Source organism: Sorex araneus, chromosome 2 (assembly GCF_027595985.1).
Source record: "Sorex araneus isolate mSorAra2 chromosome 2, mSorAra2.pri, whole genome shotgun sequence".
NCBI classification, from domain to species: Eukaryota; Metazoa; Chordata; class Mammalia; order Eulipotyphla; family Soricidae; genus Sorex; species Sorex araneus.
Window position 1 is genome coordinate 213,445,073 of NC_073303.1, and position 22,412 is coordinate 213,467,484.

Sequence of the window (22,412 nt, forward strand, 5' to 3'; positions counted from 1 at the left end):
AAACATCAACAATTCTATGTATTAGGATAAAGTAAAATGGCACAAATATTAAACTCATCTAGCAACATGGAGCTAGAACTAGTAATTAAGCACCTATTCTGTAAATCTGTAATGTATAAGTATAAACCCTTAGGGTGACATCATTCTAGTAGCATATACAATGAACAGAATTATAATTAAATTTCTAACAGTAATAGTTTAATGTGACAGGTTGTTACATTACCTATTGTGTCAGCTTTGCTAAATCTTCTAGTTACAACATTATTCATGTTGCCATTTTCACAAAGCTTCAGTTCTGTGAGATATACTTCTACTTTGCAGTGCTTTACAAACATACCCTGTTCAACCACCTTAAAAAAACAAATAAAAAGAAAGTAAATTAATGCCAGCTAGGTTCAATATATTTCACTGTATCTGACAGCAATCATTTCTCATAGGAAGCTGCAGATCTTCACGAATACTATTAACAGAAAATAATAATATATGTGAAAAACAAGATCTAAAAATTCTAATATTTAATAAGATAAGAAAATTCTATTACAACATTTAGACGGTTTGTAATGGCATTCTACTGATACACGATGACATTCTAGTATATTACAAACATTAAGTACATTTCAGTATTTAAGATGAGAAAGTTTACCAAATGTAAATAGAGCCTTGATTAAAAGTAAAAACATTCCTAGGTTTTAGTTCTTAATCTCAGGCAGAAAGCTTTACAAACATTAAGTCCTACATCATTTCAGTTAGCATCAACTTAATATCCTTGATTAATTAAATAAACTCAAAACATTCAGCTATGCTATGAAACCCGTGTTAGTGTCCCATGCTAAGATGACATTACTTGACCTTTAGAAGCACACTTAGTTATGCTGTGCAACACATGAAAAATAAAGAGCTGCTAAACATGCAAATAATAGAGAAGAAAGAGAGAAAGTACATATACACTTGGGTCACCTTTTTGATAAGTAAATTTCCTTCTGATCTTCTAAAGGTTAACTGTAGGATTTCAGTTACAAATGCTGTTGAATAGTGCTTCTGAAAATAGTCATCAGCCACCTGATATGTGATACATTAGACAAATATGGCAAAAGGGAGGTTCCAAGACTCTTGTACTCCCAGCTGAGCCTCAATTCAGTAAGCCACTTCCTAACTTGTCATTCGCTTCCAGAGGAATTGTTTTAGCTTTAACAATTCAATTGTATTTTCCAAGTATTTTAGGTCCAATCCAGCAGTCTTATTTTCTCAAGAGTTTCAAATTATACTTCACATTCATGTTTCTAAAAATAGGTCACAGCTTATAACTCTTCTGCTAACTAGCTCATTTTGTAAACAAAAATAGAAACCACTTATTTCTTAAGTGATAAGACTTGTTTTAAATCTCTTATGATTATTCACTCTGAGGTTGACATAGAAAAAATACCATATCATTTTATAAGATTTGTAGTGATATTTATAAAAAATTTTGCTCAATATCTAAATCAGAATCCTAAAATAAAACATGAAAATAAGCTAAAGAATTGTCATCAGTTTGCTAAAACAAAAAAGACAGGCTCATTTTCACGAGAAAAAAATAGAATGAGCAACAAAAAAGCAAGTGCTAGGATTAATTACGGAAAAACAGGAAAAGTAATTATGATTTTATTTATTGTGATTTTCTAAAAGTTTTTTAAACTTAAAAATTGATTTTTATATAGATTAACATATTTTTTTCTAAAAATATGTCACTTGTTAGAAAGTCATAAACGATGAAACCAAAACATATTTCAAAATCCATACTCTTTCATTGCTAAAACTCTCATCATTACCACTCAGACTGTTTTTATAAGACATAATACTACTTCCAGAAGTGGATCAGAAAGCTGCTATTCAGAGGAAATGAGCTTGGAGCGTGAGGGAGTATCCAGCAGGGAAGGCTCCCGAGCCTTACACGTGGCCGACCCGGGTTTGATCCCCGCATCCAGCACGGTCTCCAGAGTCCCAGCTGGAGTGAGCCCTAAGCACGGAACCAGGGGTCAACCCGAGTACCTTCAGTTTGCTTTGTGGCTCAAAACAAATAAAGAAAAAGAAAACAATAAAGAAAATGGGCTTGTCATCAAAACGTTTTACTGGAAAGGCGCAGACTATGATTTGATACAACAGCACAGGGCAGAGTATGTAATTAGCATATTTATCAATTGGCTTTCCAGTGTTATATGCAGACTGCTTGCTTCTGTAACACCTTTATGTTTTTGCAAAGGTTCCTCCCTTGGTGAGAAGTGTTTGCCCTGGGCCAGGGAAATAGCTCAAAGGGCAAGAGTGCAGGGCGGCTCAACCTCAGCCATACACTGCAGGTCCCACAGCCCAGCACGGGGCGTTCCCCGAAGCACTGCCGGCACAGCCTCAAAATACTAAGTCAATAAATAAACAAATGAGGCACTGAAAATAGCTACTTAAAAGGATAACTGATGACCGAGTAACAAGAAAACAGCCTTTAAAAAGTAGTGCAAAGCTATATTAAATTGTTATAACCATAACATAAACATCTGAGGACAGGAAAGTACCTCTATTACAGCACTCAGAAATAATGCTTCTGAATTATAATTATAATACCCGAGTCCTATTTACAACTTTAAACTTCTAGGCATATGAGAACATTTTCATTAACTTCCGGACAAATTACAGGTAAAGTCTCCTTACTAAATTTATTAGGATCACCCAAATTTACACAAAATTAAATTTCCCTTTTCTCACTTTGATGTAAATATTAGGCAGAATTTTTTACAATGCCATGAAATATATTGAATAAAGTCTAGTTATCATCAGCATGTGAAAGTTTCACAGAAATTAAATCTCATCCAAACCTTCACCATCCCTCCCTTAGACAAGAGTAATTTCTAAAGAAATGACATTCCAACACAGTCATAGTGTCTAACAGACACATTTACAAGTTTTTTTTGAGTTAGCTACGGTCCTTTTCACAGCACTGCTGAACACCTATGCGTATTCAGACAGGTGAGTACAGAGCTATTCTCTGACACTGGCTAGAAAAGTGACAGGCACAAAAGTCTTCCTCGATGGTGAGGTCTCAGGTGCTAACTGCACAGGAAACAAATAACTATCTCAAGACTCTGTTTTTTCTTCTGGAAGGTGGGGTTCCTCACAAGCGCTGCTCAAGGGCCAGGGGCCTGTCTCGGTGGTCGTAAGGCCCCAGAGTCATCGTTCAAGCTGAAGGCCCTGGGGGCTGCTGGGTGCCCTCTGTGCTGACGGCTTCCCAAGTGCCCTGGCAGCGCTCAGTCAGGGAAGCTCCCGGGACCCTCTGTGGCGCTGGGGATCCAATCAGGGTTATCTCCTGCAAGGCATGCACTTTAGCCCCTTGACTGTTTCTCGGGCCCTTAGCATATTACCTCAATGACCTCAAAAGGAGATTCGTTTTTCCAGGAATTAGGATAATAATAATTGCAATACTACTATCACACTTAAATAAAAACTAAATTCCATAATTGCAAAAATTATGGAATAGCAAAGTTACATTAAAATTGTCTCTGATGTTCTTTTGCTCTGGAGTTGAAAGGGACAAATCTACGCTCTTCCCCATGTAAGGCAAATGCTCTACAGTTGAATTACTTTACTGGTACCTGCTGCATCATTTTAACGTACTGTTTGAACTGTATGGGAAACAAATAAAGCTCAAATATTCCAAGTGACTGAAGTGTCTTCTAAGCAATAACTCACTACCCACCCTTTTATTCTTCCAATTTTTAGTAAGACATCTTGCCTCCATAGTGTTTAGGAAATAAGCTTCTATGTTTACGGTGACACTAGTCTGCAATTTTTTCTTTCCTATTAAAGTTCTTCAGGTTTTGTGTCATATTTATAAAAATATATAAACAAATATTCTTTTGTTCTCTGGAAGTTTGTATAAAACAGGTATAACATCCTATAGTATCTGTAGGATAAACTGATGAAGTATTCTGGGCCTAAATTTCTTTGTAGATTTTCCTTTAATAAAATTTAACTTCTTTACTCACATGGAAAACTGATTATGATATATTTTTACTATTTCAACATTTAAGTTATATTGTTCTAGAAATATGTCCACAGAATCAAAATGTTCAAGTTCTGTAAACTTGTTCAGAGAATATATTTTTAGTGTTTAGGCTTTGCCTGATGTCCCTTGCTCTTTCCCACCCTTTCTCTTTATCTCTCCACCACAAGCTCAATTTTAATGTAGAATTTTTTAAATCTTAATGCCCAATTTCTATTCCTCAACTAGGCTTAAATTTTGTTTTAAAAACTAGATAGATTTCAGACCTCTTCTCTTCCAATATGGAATTTAAGCCATAAGAATAGCTTTAGGGGAGAGAGAACAAAAGGGAATGCCCTGCCACAGACTGGAGGGGATGGGCTGGGGGTGGTGGGAGGGATACTGGGATCATCGGTGGTGAATGGGCACTGGATCATTGTGTGACTGAAACGCAAACACGAAAGCCCGTAAGTATGTAACTTTACCTCATGGTGATTCATTATTAAGAAAAGAACAATAGCTTTATATCATTCCTTTAATTTAGCATCTCTATCACGATTTATTATAATCCCATTTATAGTATATCTAATTTTACTATTTATATTTAATTTTACTTTTCTAATTATCTTTCTCTGATTTAAGGTATTGTTCTATTTTTAGGAAGCTAGAAGATAACCAGTTATCTTCTGTTACTGGTGCCTAAATTTCAGTGGGGCCAAAAATAAACAACAATTCCTAACATTTAAAATTTATTAGATCGTTGGGAATGATCACAGTTGAACAAGATCTGAGGGTTAAAAGTAGATAAAGGGATTTTCCTGATAACCTTTCAGTATCAATATTGCAAACAGTACAAACCAAAAATGACCAGAGACAGAGAGAGAGAGAGAGAGAGAGAGAGAGAAAGAGAGAGAGAGAGAGAGGGAGGGAGAGAGAGAGAGAGAGAGAGAGAGAGAGAGAGAGGGGAAAAGTGCCTGTCATAAAGGTAGACAGGGGGTGGGAAGTGATAGGAAGGAACCTGGGACACTGGTGCTGGGAAATGTAGACTGATGGAGGGATGGATGTTGGAATACGATATGACTGAAATCCAATCATGAACAGCTTTGTGATTCTATAAAAATGTTAAGAAAAATTATTAGAATTTGCTGTATGGCACAATACATACGGTCAATTTCTGAAAAAAAAATTCTACTTTCAAAATAATTTGTATTCTTCGTTGACTAAGTACAATGCATGTCAACTGGGGTAAGAGTATTTAATCATATTCAAAAATCTGTTTTCAAGCTCATTCATGTGGGTTATTGGTTCGTCATGGCTCTTCTTCAGATGTTGGCACAGATGTCACTTCCTTGTCATGTGGAATTCCTCCACAGAGTGCTCTCGGGGCACCTGACCTCACTTGGAGTGACTCGCCCAGAAGAAAGAAAAGAGCAAGAGGACACTCTCAGGTTAGAAGTACCACTGCTTTTTAAAAACGAATTCACAGTGACACGCATCACTTCTCCTGATCACACCGAACAACTCTTCACATGTGGAAGAGTACTCAAGGGTGTGACATACATCAGTGAGGAGCATCTTCGAGGCTAGTCGACCCAGTCAACCTCTGACCCCCCAGAAAGCCAGTTCTCAACTTGCAGAATAAGCTCCCTACCTGCAAAGGCCTATTATGGCCTGACCTCATCACTGAGTCAAAGATTAGAAACTTGTCATCTCATCTGATTGAGTTTAGATGAGCATTCCTAGGTGGAGTACATGAAGTACCTAGAGAGTATTTCTTCTTGATCTATACAGGCTGCTTTTCTCCCTGACTCACACCCAACATAAAATGGCGAGGCATGCAAGAAACTACTCTTTTTACAATCCTGTTAGAGAGTGGGAGAGATTTCTAAAGGAGTCAATGCTCCATAGAAGTCATTAAACCTACCTACCTGGCCAAATACTGAAGTTCAGGGCTCACTTTATCCTTGCTTAAAAATATTTTTTCCTAACATTTTGGTTCTAGTTTCTGAGTCATCCTTTTTTCCAAGAAAGTTAGCAAACACAGCTGTGCAAATGATCAGTTTTGTTTCTTAAGACTAGGAGGTCATCTGCGCACTCTTGGGTGTAGCCTTGGTGGCCCCCACAATCTCTGAGGAGGTCCCCTAATCAAAAAGAAAGTCTGGGTGACCAAAGGTTTCTTCCACTACTGTCTCTGAAGTCCACGACTTCTACAAAGTAGAAGGGAACCAGCTAAGGATGTGGTTATAAGGAGGTGGACATCATCACAGGTCACCATGAAAGGTACTATTTTAACTTAAGTGATAATACTATGTATGCTGTAATTATATATAATAATACCATGCTTAAATTACATATATATCTACATACAAGTTCATCACTGAAGAATTTATTACCATTTTTAATAATCTGCTTTGAAAATTCTTCACAATACTTTTTCTCAGTCTATGTAGTCTTTCCTGTGCCTCCAAGTTTCTATACGAAATAATTTTCACCCATTCTGAAGACGGTTTTATATTTTCTTTAGTGCAAATCTTCTTGTAATAAACTCTACCAACAGTTCTATCCTGAAAACTTTTATTAAATTTTTTTAAGGTGAATGGCTGTGAGACAGGCCCTTACAAAGCTAATTATTAGGTTTCAGTCAACAGAGTTCCAACCCCCATCCCTCTCCCAGAGTACAGTTCCCAGTACCAGTGTTCCTGTTTCTCTCCCCCCACCCCCCACCCCTGCCCCTCAGCCTGCCTCTATGGCAGGTGCTTGAAAACTGCTTTTTAAACCATATACTTAAAAAAATGTGTTTTTTGGGCTCACAAATGGTTATGCTCAAGTACTCCTGTCTCTGCACTTACGAATGACTCCTGGCAGTGCTCGGGGGGAACGATATGGGGTGCTAGCGATCAAATCAGGGAGGGTGCGTCCAAGGACAGCACCTCACCCGCTGTACTGACTCTCCAGCCCGTAGGCCAACAATTTTAAAGATCCTTTCCCCTTCATATTGGAGCAAGAAAAGCCTCAACAGTGGTGTTTGGCCACATACAAAAAGAAATGAACTCAGACCTCTTTCTAACGCCATGCACAACAGTCAAGTCAAGATACATTCGAGACTGAGATATCAGACCAGAATCCGTAAGTCACAGAGAGGAAAATACTGGCAGGCCTCTCCATGACTCTGAAGCTAGCCACGACCTCAAGGATGAAGTGCCACTAACCAATCAAGTGGAAACAATAATAAACAAATGAGATTAAATTGAATTAAGAAACTTCTGCACCTCAAAAGAAACGATAACCTGACTACAAAGCCCACAGATTGAAAAAAATGTTTTGCCCACCACATATCTGACAAAGGGCTAATAGCCAAACTACATAAATCACGAGCAGAACTCTGTAAGGAAAAAGCATCTAATCCAATCTAAAAATGGGGCAAAGAGATGAACAGAAACTACCTCAAAGAAGAAATACAAATAGCCAACAGGTATATGGGGAGGGGGAAGCTCTGTATTAGAGAAACGCAAATCAAACCAACTCTGACATCAGGCAGACCGGCACTCATCAAAAATAACCACAGGCGAGGCTGGAGCAATAGCACAGCAGGTAGGGCGTTTGCCTTGCATGTGGCCGACCCAGGTTCGAATCCCAGCATCCCATATGGTCCCCTGAGCACCGCCAGGGGTGATTCCTGAGTGCAGAGCCAGGAGTAACCCCTGTGCATCACTGGGTGTGACCCAAAAAGCAAAAAAAAAAAAACAAAAAAAAAACACAAAACCCAAACAAACACCAACAACAAAAACCACAGGGGCTGGAGCAATAGTACAGCAGGGAGGGCAACTGCCTTGCACACAGCACACCCAGAATCAATCCCTGCATCCAGAATGATTTCTGAGAGCAGAGTCAGGAGTAAACAACAATAACAACCATCCATGAGGACGTGGGGAAAAAGGGACCCTTACTCACCGTTGGCAGCAATGTTGACTGATGCAGACTTTTTGGAAGCCAACATGGTCATTACTAAAAACAAACAAACAAACAAAAACCCAGAAACTGAACTTTCAAACTACGCCTGGGGATATGCCCCAAAGGCTCCGAAAGCAAGCACAGTCCAGGAAAGAGATGTGCACTCCTTTGCTCACTGCAGCACTGCTCAAAACAGCCAAACTCTCGAATCAACCAAGAGCCACGAACAGACGAATGGATAGAAGCCATGCTACATCCACACAGTGGAATACTACTCTGCGGTAAGAAAAGATAAAGCCATGAAATGTGCTGCTACGTGAATGGATCTGGAGAGGAACATGCTGAGTGATGTTAGTTAGAGGGCAAGGGACAGGCATAGAATGTAAAGAAAATTTACAGGAGAATAAAGCCCAAAAGGCATTAGAATGAAGTGCAGGAGAACCGTTCATCAGTGGAAGCTTGCCCCTGGATTGCAGGTGACTGCGGAGGCGGGAGGTCAGGGGTGGGGGGAGGGGGCGGGAGCCTGGGTGAGACACACACAAGGCAAGTGCCTTCCCCGCTGTTCTCTCGGCATGCAATTCTAGATTCTTCAAGGCAATCGGTAACTAGTAAGATTCAAAGTTGGGCTTCCAACTCTGTCTTGGGGAGTGAGGGTGATATAATTCAGTGGGTAGGGCATTTGTTCTGGGGTCGAATCCCTGGCATCCCAAATGGGCCCCTTGAGCCCGTCAGGAGCAATTCCTGATGCCGAGCCAGGAGAAAACCCTGAGCACCACTGGACGCCCCCATCCACCTCACCTCTACCCCCAAAAGCTAATCTATTCCCACCCCACCCCTACCCCCGCAACCTTTATTTAGGCTCTGTGATTTCTAACACGGTTGACAGTAGTTTTGGGCATACGCTATTCCAACACCACACCTACAACGTGTCAGCATCCCTCCAGAGAAGCCCCCGGACAACCCTTACCAACGCCCCCTGGAAACAGCTGTAGAGACAGACTCTCAGGGTCTGTTTCCACGTGCTAGTGCTTTACGGTGACTTCAGATTCCGCACAGGAGGATCATTCTGTTCTGCCCCTCCGATGGACTTGACTCTTTGACGCAATAAGACAGCCTCTACTTTCATCCATGTAGCGGTGAGCTGCATTTCCATCCTTTCTGAGCTGAGCAACAGTGTCCTTACCGAGCTGTTGGAAGGCACCGAATTACCTCCACATCCTGACTACCGCCAACTGTGCTGCTATGAACACGGGAGGGCAAACAGGTTTTTGAAATGGCATTTTGGGGCTCCTGGGGTAGATGTCAAAAAGTGGAACTGCTGTTTTAAATTTTAAAGTGAGTTCCAGAGGCATCAGTCATGTGGGACAGAGTAAAAATGGAAATTTCTAGACTTGTTGATTTTATATTGAATGAAGACATTTTAAATAAGGGTTCCAGGAAATTTTCTGGGGGGGGGGGTGTATGCTGGGATATACTCGAGCAGTGTTCTGGGCTAGTGTGCTGGGGTACGTCACGGGACCCCAGAGACCTGAGGACGCCAGCAGCAGGCTCCTGCTGCAAGAAACTTTCTTTCCACGCTGAAGTTTGGAAATTACAAGTTCAGTAAAAATTAAAACTACCTTACTAAAAATAAACATATGACCTTCTAAAATACTTAACAGTTTTTTTCTTCCTACCAAATGAAATTTATTTTCTTTTTGACTCTAACTTGTTAGCACACTCAAGAGTCAAGAAACCCTAAAATGATTTCTTCCAAAAAGTAAAGCCAATGAAGTTGCCAATTACTATGCTAACGCATGTACTTCCTAGACTTAAATGAAGTAAATGTAACACAGCACTAAGATTAAAATAATATGGCTGAACACACTTTAAAAGTATTCTAGATATTTTAAAAATGGGGTTATTTTTCTAGACAAAAGTTTATTTTCCAATTAGTCAAAACCACTCTTCTGCAGCAATCAAAGATAAAACCATTAAGCCAATTTTTAAATATAAAGCTAGCATTCTTGAGAAGAAATCATAAATTTGAAATTGCTATAAAAAAAAGATGAGTGACCAAGTAAAATGTGGTTGGGGACCCCACGCAAGAAGAGAGAAGCGTGCTGAAAGTAGACTAGACTGAACACTCAAATCCCTATCACAAACCACAACACCCAAAAGGAGAGAGAACAAAATGGAATGCCCTGCCACGGAGGCAGGGTGGGGTGGCGGGGAGAGGGGGGTGGACGGGATTGGAGGGTGGGAGGGATACTGGGTTCATTGGTGGTGGAGAATGGACACTGATGGAGGGATGGGCTCTTGAACATTGTATGAGGGAAACACAAGCACGAAGATGGGTAAATTTGCAATTGTACCCTCACAGTGACTCACTTATTAAAAAGTAAATAAAGAAAGGAAAAAAAAAAAGGTGAGTGATACTAAGGACAAAAAAATGAAAGTTAAAGGAGGGTCACATTCTACTTAGAATACATCAATTCTCCAACTACTTTAAAAGTACACAAATACAAATTATTAATGCAGCAACGTTGTTCCATCAGTTTCAAATGTATCCACATGGCTTAGTCTACTAGAGGTCTGAATCCTTTGGCTTTTAACTATTTCTCTGTGTATGTATGAGCTGGGAAAGGACCAACATAATTAAGCTGAAAAATTCTATTTCTTCCCAATCCTTCAACCCATCAAAATATAAACTATAACAATTTGTGTAGGGATGAAAGACGGATTTTGAGTGTTCGGTATTCTACCATGGGAATACCCCCTTTTTCATAACAGTTTTAAAACTCCCAAAATTTATTTTTAATGTTTAACTGTAGAACTTAAAAATAAAGTTTCTAATAAAAACAAATGAAATTACAAACATCTACATATTTTAGTTTTCTCATTATTTATGTATTATAGTTTTAGTTTTCTCTCTTTTTTGTTGAACAACAATAAAAAAAGAAATAAAATGCAGAAAAATTCAAACTGTGGGGCCAGACAGGAGTACAGCGGGCGGGACACTTGACTTGCAAGCAGCTACCAGACTGATGCCTGGCACCCCAGATGGTCCCCCCAAGCACTGCCAGGAATGATCTCTGGTGCAGAGCCAGGAGTAAGCCCTAAGCACTGCTGAATGCAGACCTCCTGGGAAGGGGAGGGGGAGTCAAAGTGCCTCCGTTTGTACACTAATGTGACTTTCTAAAAGACACTAAACCTGTCTACTCAATTTTCATGCCCTCATCTATAAAAAGATGATAGTAATACTCACCGTTTTTTTAGGGACTCAAAAAAGAGTAAAATACTCTCTATATAAAGATCTCTCTCTATATATATACACACATATACAGAGAGATATACACGCATATATATCTATATAGATGTTGACCCCTAGTTTACTGTGGTTTAAATTAGATAATAATATGTAAATGTACAGCGTCTAGCAGAGACTAAACTTTTATTATGTCAAGCTGTCACTATTAACACACATAATCTTTTTGCCCAAGGGTAAATTCCGGGGGCAGGGCCTGGGGGTCACTCCCAGTGACCTGAAGGCTGGCTGTGCGGGTATGCCTAGTTGTGCTGCAGTGCTCCTCAGGCTAAGAGGTGCTGGGCCTGGTGGCTGGGCGGGCAGCAGGGGGCCTGGGGTGCGGGTGGCTGCACGCAAGCCTGTGTTCCCGTCCTTCCAGAGATCTCCGTGGTCCCTCTCCAAGACAAGTGACCATTCACGTCTTCATAAGTCACCAAAGTAACAGCAGATATAAATGACTTGGGAAAAGCATTTTCCTTTATTCCTAAGCATGTACCTTCCGTGCTATTGGTTCTTGCCCTTCCATCAACGTGTACCAGCTGACAAGTTTATTCCAGCCCTCCGTTGGCAATAATATGTAATCCAATTCATCGATAAGATGCTCTTTGAGTGACTGGGCATCACCATCTATAAAAGGAAAAATAAACGGAATCAATAGCACACATCTCTAAATACCCTAGTTACAGACATTTCCAATTATTTTAACTCAGACTAATTTATTTAAAACATGCTGAAAAAACACTCTAAAGCAGATTACATTTTAACCTATGTTTCAAAATAAACATTTAAAAAATGATTCATGCGTACTAAGAATATTTAAAAATAAAAGGCTTTTTTAGTAGCCTCTTAAAGGTACAGAATTTATCTTATTTGATCTAAAAAAATCTAAAGGGAGATGCTGTTACAATTCTATGATTCACTTTCAAACTTCCAATTAAACTAGAAAAATTAATACAGGTATGAAAAAAGATTCAGGAATAGTACCTTACAATACATCTATATCACCTAACTGCTGAGACTCATGTCTTGAATTTAATTTCACTGAGTTAAATGAAACATAAAGGGGATTTCCCACGGAGTCAATAATCCTTTACAGGGGAACATGGGAACCAAGCCTGTTTATTTCTTTTGTTTTACTGTTTTTTTGTTTTTCTTTTAAACCAAACTTGTTCATGATAGCACTCCAATGAGGTGATAGTATTCTTTTTGTGGATAGGAGGTGGCCAGGATCAATCCACGGTCTTATTAATACAAAGCACAAACACTCCACCGTTGAGCTAACTAACCCTCTGATCACAAACTATTCTTTGTTGGAGGGTGCAGGGTTGGGGTCACACCTGGCTGATGCTCAGGGAACACACCATGGCAAGGCAAATGCCCGCTGTACCATTGCTCTGGTCCATTCCCCTATTTTTTTTTTTTTGGGGGGGGGTCCTACCTGGCTCTGCACAAAGGCCACTCCTGGCTCTGCACTCAGGAATTACTCCTGGTTGTGTTCAGGGGACCCTATGGGATGCTGGGAATTGAACCCGGGTCGGCCTTGTGCAAGGTAAACGCCCTACCTGCTGTGCTATGGCTCCAGCCCCCCAAACTATTCTTAATTGGAAGTAATGAGATAAATCAAGAAGCAGGAAGAATGCTAAGGAACGGACACAAATTTATTCTATATAGGGCCAACGGAGCAGAAACAGGTAGTCTGAATTTTACAATGTGAATTTTAACAGCAGATATAAACTACATTAATTTTTAATCAACATTTTAAGCCTTAGTTGTAATCAAAAATTCTTAAGGACTGGGGCTGGAGAGGCAGTAGCGTGAGTGTGGTGCTTGCCTTAAATGCAGCTGACCCTGGTTCAATCCCTGGTGCCCCAGTACAGGTCCCCGAGCCCAGTCTGGAATGATCCCTGAGTGCCGAGCCAGGACTTAGCCCTCAGAACCACCAGGAATGGCCCAGGGAAGGAAAAAAAATCTTAAGGTCAACGGAAAATCTGTTTCCTCTAACATCCATTCTTTTGTAACCAACACCAAATGCCTTTAAGAAACTGAGGAAACAGAAAAGTAAAGAGTTAAAAGACCTGCACTGTTTTCCACAGTAAATCAAGAATCTGGGAAAGTGATTTTTATTTTGTGGTGTCATAGCACTGTCTGTAGCACTGTCATCCGGCGTTCATCAATTTGCTCGAGTGGGTACCAGTAACGTCTCCATTGTGAGACTTGTTACTATTTTTGGCATATCAAATATGCCATGGGCAGCTTGCCAGGCTATGCCGGGCGGGTGGGATACTCTCGGTAGCTTGCTGGGCTCTCCGAGAGGGGCAGAGAGGAATCGAACCCAGGTTGGTCGCATGCAGAGCAAACACCCTACAAGCTGTGCTATCACTCCAGTCCATAATCCAGAATAATTTATATCTGATGGTCAAAATAAAGCAATTCTTTTCCTTGTTTTTTTGGGGACACCTCTGCTGCACTGAAGGCAAGCACCTTACCCACTGTACTGTAACTCCAGTCCCAAGCAATTCATTTTTACAGGGACAATGACCCCTAAAGAAGAGTTATTATTTGTTTCATCTGTGTTTATTCACCCTTTATTCAGCTGATACATAACAAAATAAATGTATGTAAACCATAAAATCTGATAAGATATAAATCAAAGTTCAGGGTTTGTTTTTGTTTTTTTTTTGCAAAAAAATATGTAAAGTGCTCAAGCAGCATGTTTAAAAAAAAATCCTATTTCAACTGAATTCCTTTCACAAAACTGACTACACACAAACACACCCTTGTATTTCCAGATTCTTTAAGCTATCCATTGATTCTTACTGCAAACCATACACAAATATTAACTTTAAATTACTACTCATTTAAATTAATTATAATTCATGAATCAATATAACACATTTGGGAGGGAGCCCACACCTGATGGTGTTCAAGAGCTGACTCCTGGCTCTGTGCTCACAGGGGTCACTCGTGGCAGGCTCAGGAGACAATCTGGGCCACCAGGTATCGAACCTGGGTCAGTGCAAGGCAAGTGTCCTACCCATTGTACTATTGTTCTGGCCCTATAAGTATTATTTTTAAACTGAACAACAACAAAAGACTATTTAAAAAGACAAAAAGTGTGTTCCTATGTTCACTGCAACATTATTCACAACTGAGAAAGTCTGGAAACCACCCAAAAATCCAAGAATGGATGAGTGGATAAAGAAATTGTGGCATGTATACACAGCAAAATACTGTGAAGTCAGTCAGGAGTACAGGGCCAGATAAAGATGTCTCCTAGATGGGATATAAAAAACACGGTAAGGGAATAACAAACGGCCAAAAGCAATGATCCCGAGAAATGAGCTTGCCAAGAGGAGGGGTGGGAGGAGACCATGAGACACTGGTGGTAGAGGAAAGCAAATTCTAGTGCTGTGTATTGTGTCAGGAAATTGTACGCAGGAAACTCTATCATTAACAGTCTACATCACAGTGCCTCTGTAAAAAATACAATGTAACAGTCCAAATTATTAAGCTCCTAAAAGAAAACATGAGTATAAATATTTTTAAATCTTGGATTAGATGATGCTTTCAGACTTTTGAGGAGGAAGGCCTTTGAACATTTCTCCAGAGACAGACATATACCCATACAGGATAAGATTCCTAGCATCGCTAATAACCAGAAAAATACAAATCAATATCACAATGTTGCATCACCTCATATCCTTTAATGAAATATAATGAATATAATGGAAAGCATAGGTAGTACAAGTGCTGACAGTATGTGGAGAAATTTTTTTTTTTTTTTGGGCTTCCTGGGTCACACCCGGCCATGCTCAGGGGTTACTTCTGGCTTTGCACTCAGGAATTACTTTTGGCGGTGCTCGGGGGACAAAATGGGATGCTGGGAATCGAACCCGGGTCGGCCGCATGCAAGTCAAATGCCCTACCCACTGTACTACTGCTCCAGCCTCCAATGTGGACAAATTTAAACTCATGTACTGCTGGTGTGAATATAATAAGATGCAGTTATTTAGAAAAAAACAGCCTAGCAATTTCTCAAATAGCTTAACAGTTGTAAATCAGTAAAACTCCAGTTAGGTATACAGTCATGAGAAATGAAAATATAGATCTACACAAAAATTTGTATCAGTAACATTATTTATAAAAGTCACATAGTAGAAACCAAAATGTCAATCAATTTATGAATGGAAAAACTGAAAGTGACTTCCATACAACGGAGAATTATGTATAAAAAGGAACAAAGTACTATAGATATGTTATGAGTTACAATTTGAAAAATGTATAGTAACTGAGATAAGTCAAACTTTAAATGCTAATATTCTTTAATTTCATTTAGAGGAACTATTCACAAAAGATATGTCAAAAGAGGGAAAGTAGGTTAGTAGTTGTCTAGGCTTTGTGTATAAAGGCATGATGGGGAATGATCAGTAATGGATATAAATATATATATATGTGTGTGATTTTTTTCCTGGGGAGATAAAAATATTGTGCAATTAGTGGTAATAACTGCTATCTTTTAAAGATACTAATCTTACTGAACAGTAGGACTTAAAAAGATAAATTTATGGCACCTGAACTCTATTTCAATGCTTTAAAAGCTTACAAAGAATAAATTTTAGTAAATTTTGGTATTTTGTTCAATCTGTACAGTGAGTTAAGGTAATTCAACAATGTCGAGTCTTTTAATCCACTCAAATAATTTCTCTATTTAGATCTCAATTTCTCTCAGCAATATCTTACAGTTTCTATGCACAGGTCTTGTGTGTACTTATCGGATGTTTATAGAGTATTTTAAAAAATTTTTCCATTTGTGTCAGTTTAGTTCAAATACATAAATCTGTAATTAGTTTCTGAATAATGATATATCATCCTGTAAACTAGTCACATTTATTTGATCTCGATGCTTCTGTGGAATATATTACAGAGATACAGGTCTATAAATAAACGCAGATTTATTACTACTTTCATAGAACTTATGTCTTTTACTTCTTGCCTTATGATGCTACTCTCTTGAATCATGTCTAGAATCTAGTAGAATACTGAGCAGGAAGTGGACATCTTTCCTTCTTCATGATGCTAAGACGAAGAACATTCAGTCTTTCACCATTACTAAGTATACACAGATTTTTCACTCTTATGTAACATATACACTCTCTCTTTCTCCTCTCTCTCTCATTGTTGGATTTAATTTATTAAGTTCACCCCACTCTTAAAGGGTATATATGATCAGATTAAGAACTGGGATATATTTCTTCTGTATTATGAAATAATAACATAACAGCTCATTCTCAGGTACCACCCACAAAGGAGAAATATTTTATAAAATTGGGGGATTGCTGGGGATTCTGTCTATTATAACATGGCATACTTTTTGAGTTAATCTATTCCTTTATATTTAAAGTGGTTTTCTTGTAAATAGTACATATGTGGTTCACATGTTTTTATCCAACCATTCTATTTTTCACTAGGTTATTTACATTTAATGTGATTATTTTAAAAGCCAAACTTAATTTTGTTATTTGCTTTATATTTGTTTCATCTGATCTTTATTCTTTGGTCAACTTGAACAAAATTTTAAAAAGTATTTTCATTATGAGTCTGGGACTGGAGTGATAGCACAGTGGGTAGGGCGTTTGCCTTGCACGCGGCTGACCTGGCTTTGATTCCTGTCCCTTTCGAAGAGCCCGGCAAGCTACCAAGAGTATCCCACCCCCTGGCAAGCTCCCCGTGGTGTGTTCAATATGTCAAAAACAGTAACAACAAGACATTACTGGTGCCCGCTCGAGCAAATTGATGAGCAACAGGATGACAGTGATACGGCGACTGTGAGTCTGAATGATAGTACAGTGGGTAGGGCACTTGTCTTGCACGCAGCTGAGCAAGGTTTGATCCCTGAGCACAAAGCCAGATGTAAGCCCTGAGCACGGCTAGGTGTGCCCCCAGATAAAACAAAACAAAAATACAAATTATTTTCATTAGTGGTCATGCTTTTTCTGCTCCTTACATGCCAGGTAATTGTTGGTTAGAACCTAAGATATAATTTTGTCTTTCATTCCTAAAATGCAGTAAAGTTGGAAACTGATGCATTCAGGTTAACAAATTGATTTTGCCCTGTTAAAGTGACAAAACCATTCTTGGTAGTCTACCCCATGAATGACACGGTTTTCATTTTATTGATTATTTTTGTGGTGTGGGGGTGGGGGGTCGTGCTTCACAAGTGCAACTCAGAGGTACACCCAGGTGTGCTCAGGGGGCCAAGTGGGGCCAGGAACTGAACCGGGGTCAAGCACAAGCACAGAACACCCTATACGATCTCCCCTGCTCAACTTACAAGATTTTCTACAATGGTTGCTAGAAACATAAACTAGCGTTTTGTTCTGCTGGTTATGTGGAGGGGAGCTGGGGTGTGTCACGCTCAACTGCTCTCTGGGCTTACTTGTGGCTCTTCGCTCAGGGATCACGCTTGGTGGTGCTGGGGTGGGGGCGGGGGTTGGGGGCCATATGAGATGCTGGGGGTCAACCTGGGTCAGTGTCACGCAAGGCGAATGCGCTGCCCACTGCACTCCGGCTAGTGTCCCTATTTCCCTAGAGGAGTGCCACAGAGAATTCTCTCTCATTCTCTCTGGACGCTTTTCCTCTTTCCTCTGGGCTAAGACAGCTTCCTCACAAACTCAACTAAACACTCGAGACCCTTTGTAGATCTCTAGGTCTCCTTCTCTGTGCCTCCTGCTCCTCTCCTGTACTGTCATGAAAATTCTGGCACAAGCTTGGCGTCTTTGGACAACAAACTTTCCTCAACTAACAGTTGCCAAGCTTTGTCGGGGTTTCCCTATTTACCTTAGCAAGGCAAAAGCTGAGGCAATCACAAGGTTCGTTTCATTTGTCTCCCCCTGTTAGTGTATCCTGGTCAAAAATCGGAGTTCTCACAGTTATGTTTTATTCTCTTTAAATGTGATGAGAAATATTAGACAACTGTTAGTGTTATCTAAGACCAATGCAAAAATCCAAGAAATATAACTATCATTTCAAGTTCCACCCAACTTAAAATGTCACATTTATTTGTATAAGGAATATTCACTACAGCATTACTCTAAATAACAGTACTTTATAGTTTTATTAGTAAAGCAAATAATTTTATTGAAAGAAATTTATTTAGATGTGAGGGGAGAAAAAGAGAGAAATACGTGTTCAAAACAGAATAAGGGCTTTTCCAGAGTGAAAGAAGCAATACTTTCTGGTTTACATTCTTCATTTAAAGGCTGAAATAATAAACTCATGTCATAAATTGAAAAAAAAAAAACATTTATCATGGACAGAATATGATGGTAATAATCTGAGTTCATTGGGTCAAAACTTTTAAATTAAAGAAATGCTCTATCAGTTTGTTTATAGCAACATTTTTGTATTACACATGTTGACAATAATATATTAACATTTTACAATATGACATACTTATAAACATATTTATAAAATGACTGAAGGAAAAAAGAATGACCTTTGAGAAGTCCAGAGTTATCAATAGGTCCAGGATATACATTTTGATCTCCCATCTGGTATTTGTCCCAACTGTCAAAGCCAACATATTTTTTCCACTGTTTGAACCAGCGACTATCAACTAGGTACCTAAAAAAATATTAAAGAAAAAAAACATCAGTACAGGAAAACACCAGAATTACAAAAAAGCCATGCCTGTCACTTAATTTTATATTGAAAGTATGTGCCTACTTCAAATGATTATTAACACAGTGTTACATGGAAAGCTTCACTCATGCACACTATTATTTCTTTTCTAGAAATATCTACTACTTGAGAACAAGTACTGTCATGTACACATTAAAAAGTTGAAGAGTTTAATATGTACAGCTATTCAACAAAATATTCATCAGCTGGATAAAAATTCAAATGTTAACCAGAAGAAGCAATCGAAGCAAAAATTTTAATTTTTAATACAGCAAGAAAAAGGCAGGAAAAATGGTTCCTTTGAAAAAATATATACAAACACATCTACACACACTCAAATATATGTTCTCTGCCTACCTCTCCATAAAACAAGAAGAATTGCAAAGATTTCATATAAATTAACACAAGTACACAGATAGATATATGCACACAGGTTACAGCTATAGAAGAGTTAACATATATCACAAATAATATATATTATTTATAGATACAGGCATACATATTAAAAATATAAAGAATATGGTAACAATTTCAGATGCTATCCTCTGGGAGGAGAGGCAAGGACGTGGGATTAAGAATCACATACAGTGCTTGCTTTGGCAGCACAGACACTAAAACTGGAATGATACAGAGAAGATTAGCATGGACCCTACGCACGGATGACACACAAGTTCGTGAGGTGCTCCATGATTCTGGACTATGTTAAAATAAGAAGCTTTTGCACTTCAAAGGAAATGGTGACCAAGATATAAAGAGAGGCCACAGAATGGGAAAAATAATTTACACAGTACCATCTAATAAAGGGGCTAATATCAAAGATATACATAAGGCACCAGTAGAATTTTACAAGGAAACACATTCAACCCCATCAAAAAATGGGGAGAAGAAACTAACGGAAACTTTCTCAAAGAAGAAATACAAATGGCCAAAAGGCACATGAAAAAATGCTCTTCATCACTAATCATCAGGGAGATGCAGATCAAAACAATGAGGTATCATCTCACACCACAGAGACTGGCACACATCAAAAAGAACAAGAGCAACCAGTGCTGGCATGGATGTGGGGAGAAAGGGACTCCCCTTCATTGTTGGTAGGAATGCCAACTGGAAAAAGCCTTTTTGGCAAAGAATATGGGCATTCCTCAAAAAACTAAAAATTGAGCTCCCATTTGACCCAGCTATACAACTTCTGGGAAGATACCCTAGGGGCCCAAAAACACAGAAAAGCCATCTGCATGTCTATATTCATTGCAGCATACTTCACAGTCTGGAAACAACCTGAGTGTCAAGAACATATGACTAGATAAAGAAACTATAGTACATCTAATGGACTACTACAGGAAAAATGAAGTCGTGAAATTTACTTCTAAATGGATGGACATGGGGAGTATCATGCTGAGTGAAATGAGTCCGACAGAGAAGGACAAGACAGACTTCTAACACTCATTTGTGCGGTAAGTTCCTCACATCGCAGGAGACACACCCAAAGACAGCAGAAACGAGGGCCACGAAGTCTGGCCCACAGCTGGAACCCTGCACAAGTTTGGGAGTGGGGCAGTTAGGACAGTGGAGAGACCGAGATGACAACAGTCACTCTGGACAAGACCTGACTGCTGAAAGGAGCTAACGGCATAGACTTGATACCCTTTCAGCACCTGTATTGCAAATCCTAAGGCCCCAAAGGGGGGGGGAGGGAGGGAGGGAGGGAGGGAGAGAGAGAGAGAGAGAGAGAGAGAGAGAGAGAGAGAGAGAGAGAGAGAGAGAGAGAGAGGAAAAGTGCCATCAAGACAGGCTAGGGGGTGCAGGGGTGGGAGGGAAACTGGGGACACTGGACACAGGAAATGCACACTAGTGAAGAGAAGGGTGTTGGAACATTGTGTGATTAAAATCATGAACAACTGTGTAACTTTGTATCTCATGGTGGAGAAAGAAAAAGTGAAAAATAGAACGAAGGGAGGGAGGGAGAGAGGGAGAGGGAGGGAGGGAGGGAGGGAGGGAGGGAGGGAGGGAGGGAGGGAGGGAGAGGGAGAGGGAGGGAGGGAGGGAGGGAGGGAGGGAGGGAGGGAATCAGACCTTCAAAAGGTAACTCAGAGGGCTGGATAGAACGCTTTGCAAAAGAAAGCCTGGGTCCAGTTCTGACACCAGGGGGCTGGACAGACAGAACGGAACGCAGGGCGCTTGCCTTGCATTCGTCTGACCTGGGCTTGGTCCCCACTCGATCCCTAGAGCACTGTCGGGAGTGACCCCGGAGCAGGGCTGGGTGTGCCTCGCCCCCAGCCCAATTCTCTGACATCAGAGGCTTCCCTCAAGCAACCCCAAGAACCACCACCCACTCGCACTGCACAGAGCTGGCTCAAAAACCTGGCTCAAAAACTGAAAACAGAAAGGAAACACACAGGTGGAGTCAACTGTTACTTATCTGTATTTATTTCTCTAAACTAAGTTGTACAAAGGTATTTTCTGAATCATACATAATTAACTTTACTTAATATTAGCTTTACTTTCTATACATGCACATATCAAGCCAAATGAATAGATAATAAATACACTTAGGTTCACAAAACTGAGCAAGCTGACAAGCTGACAAACAAAACTTCATACATGGAAAGAGAAAGTTAATTTTTAAAACATAAAATGTGGGGCTGGAGCAATAGCACAGTCAGTAGGGTGTTTGCCTTGCACGTGGCTGACCCAGGTTCAATTCCCAGCATCCCATATGATCCCCTGAGCACCACCAGGAGTAGTTCCTGAGTGCACGAGCCAGGAGTAACCCCTGTGCATTGCCGCGTGTAACTCAAAAAGCCAGAAAAAACCCAAAACAAAACAAACAAACCAAAAAAACACCCACAAAATGTACAGGAAATATAAAAAATATTCAGTCTGGTTTGCTGTTTTTAAATTAAAAAATGTACATATATTTTATTTCAAATAGATAAGTATGCACTAAACATTAATATAAATTTTTACATAAACTTTGAAGTTTTCTTAGAAGAAAAATTTCATTGTTTCTAGTTTATTAAATCATTATGCTGATATGTAGCATGCATTTCAATAAAAATATTTCTTTTGGTAATAAAATAACATACTAGGAAAACAAAAATGATTAGATATCATATAGTAAGAAAATATAAGCACATAGTCTAGAAAGAATAATTACCCTCGGTATCTGAAATAAAAAAATAAAAAATAAACAGTCACGTCCACACAGCAAAACTGAGTCGGGAGTGGCCTCAAGGCCCCCTGAGCACTGCTGGAAATGTCGAGAATAGATATAGGAAAACAACTTAAAAATTCTAAAATTGACATATCGACTTGAATTTAAACTCTTCAAGCTTTACCACCATATATTATAGACTTGAAACCACTTAAAATCCATTTAAATACTGATGTACATTTAGATAGCTCAAAGTTTAAAAAAATGACTAAGTGCTTTTCAACAACACTAAAGATGAAATATTTCAGAGTAATACTGAGACATGTGTCCCATAT

General features: G+C 39.4%; 1 protein-coding gene and 1 non-coding gene across 4 annotated transcripts in view; one reads left to right on the forward strand and one right to left on the reverse strand.

The window, feature by feature from the left end:
• USP15 (ubiquitin specific peptidase 15) overlaps positions 1-22,412 on the reverse strand; it is a 120,183-nt gene that overhangs the window by 79,809 nt on the left and 17,962 nt on the right. For all 3 annotated transcript variants that reach the window (XR_008628520.1, XM_055126500.1, XM_055126503.1), the window contains exons 2-4: positions 18,739-18,866; positions 11,740-11,870; positions 224-350 (exon numbers count right to left, since the gene is read on the reverse strand). Coding sequence is in view for 2 of the 3 variants with exons in the window: in XM_055126500.1 (XP_054982475.1) it covers positions 224-350; positions 11,740-11,870; positions 18,739-18,866 (386 nt within the window). In the remaining variant the exon portion in view is untranslated. The remainder of the gene's footprint in view (positions 1-223; positions 351-11,739; positions 11,871-18,738; positions 18,867-22,412) is intronic.
• On the forward strand, positions 19,511-19,617 carry LOC129402832 (U6 spliceosomal RNA). Its single transcript, XR_008628872.1, has one exon. It is a non-coding gene; the product is annotated as a U6 spliceosomal RNA (small nuclear RNA).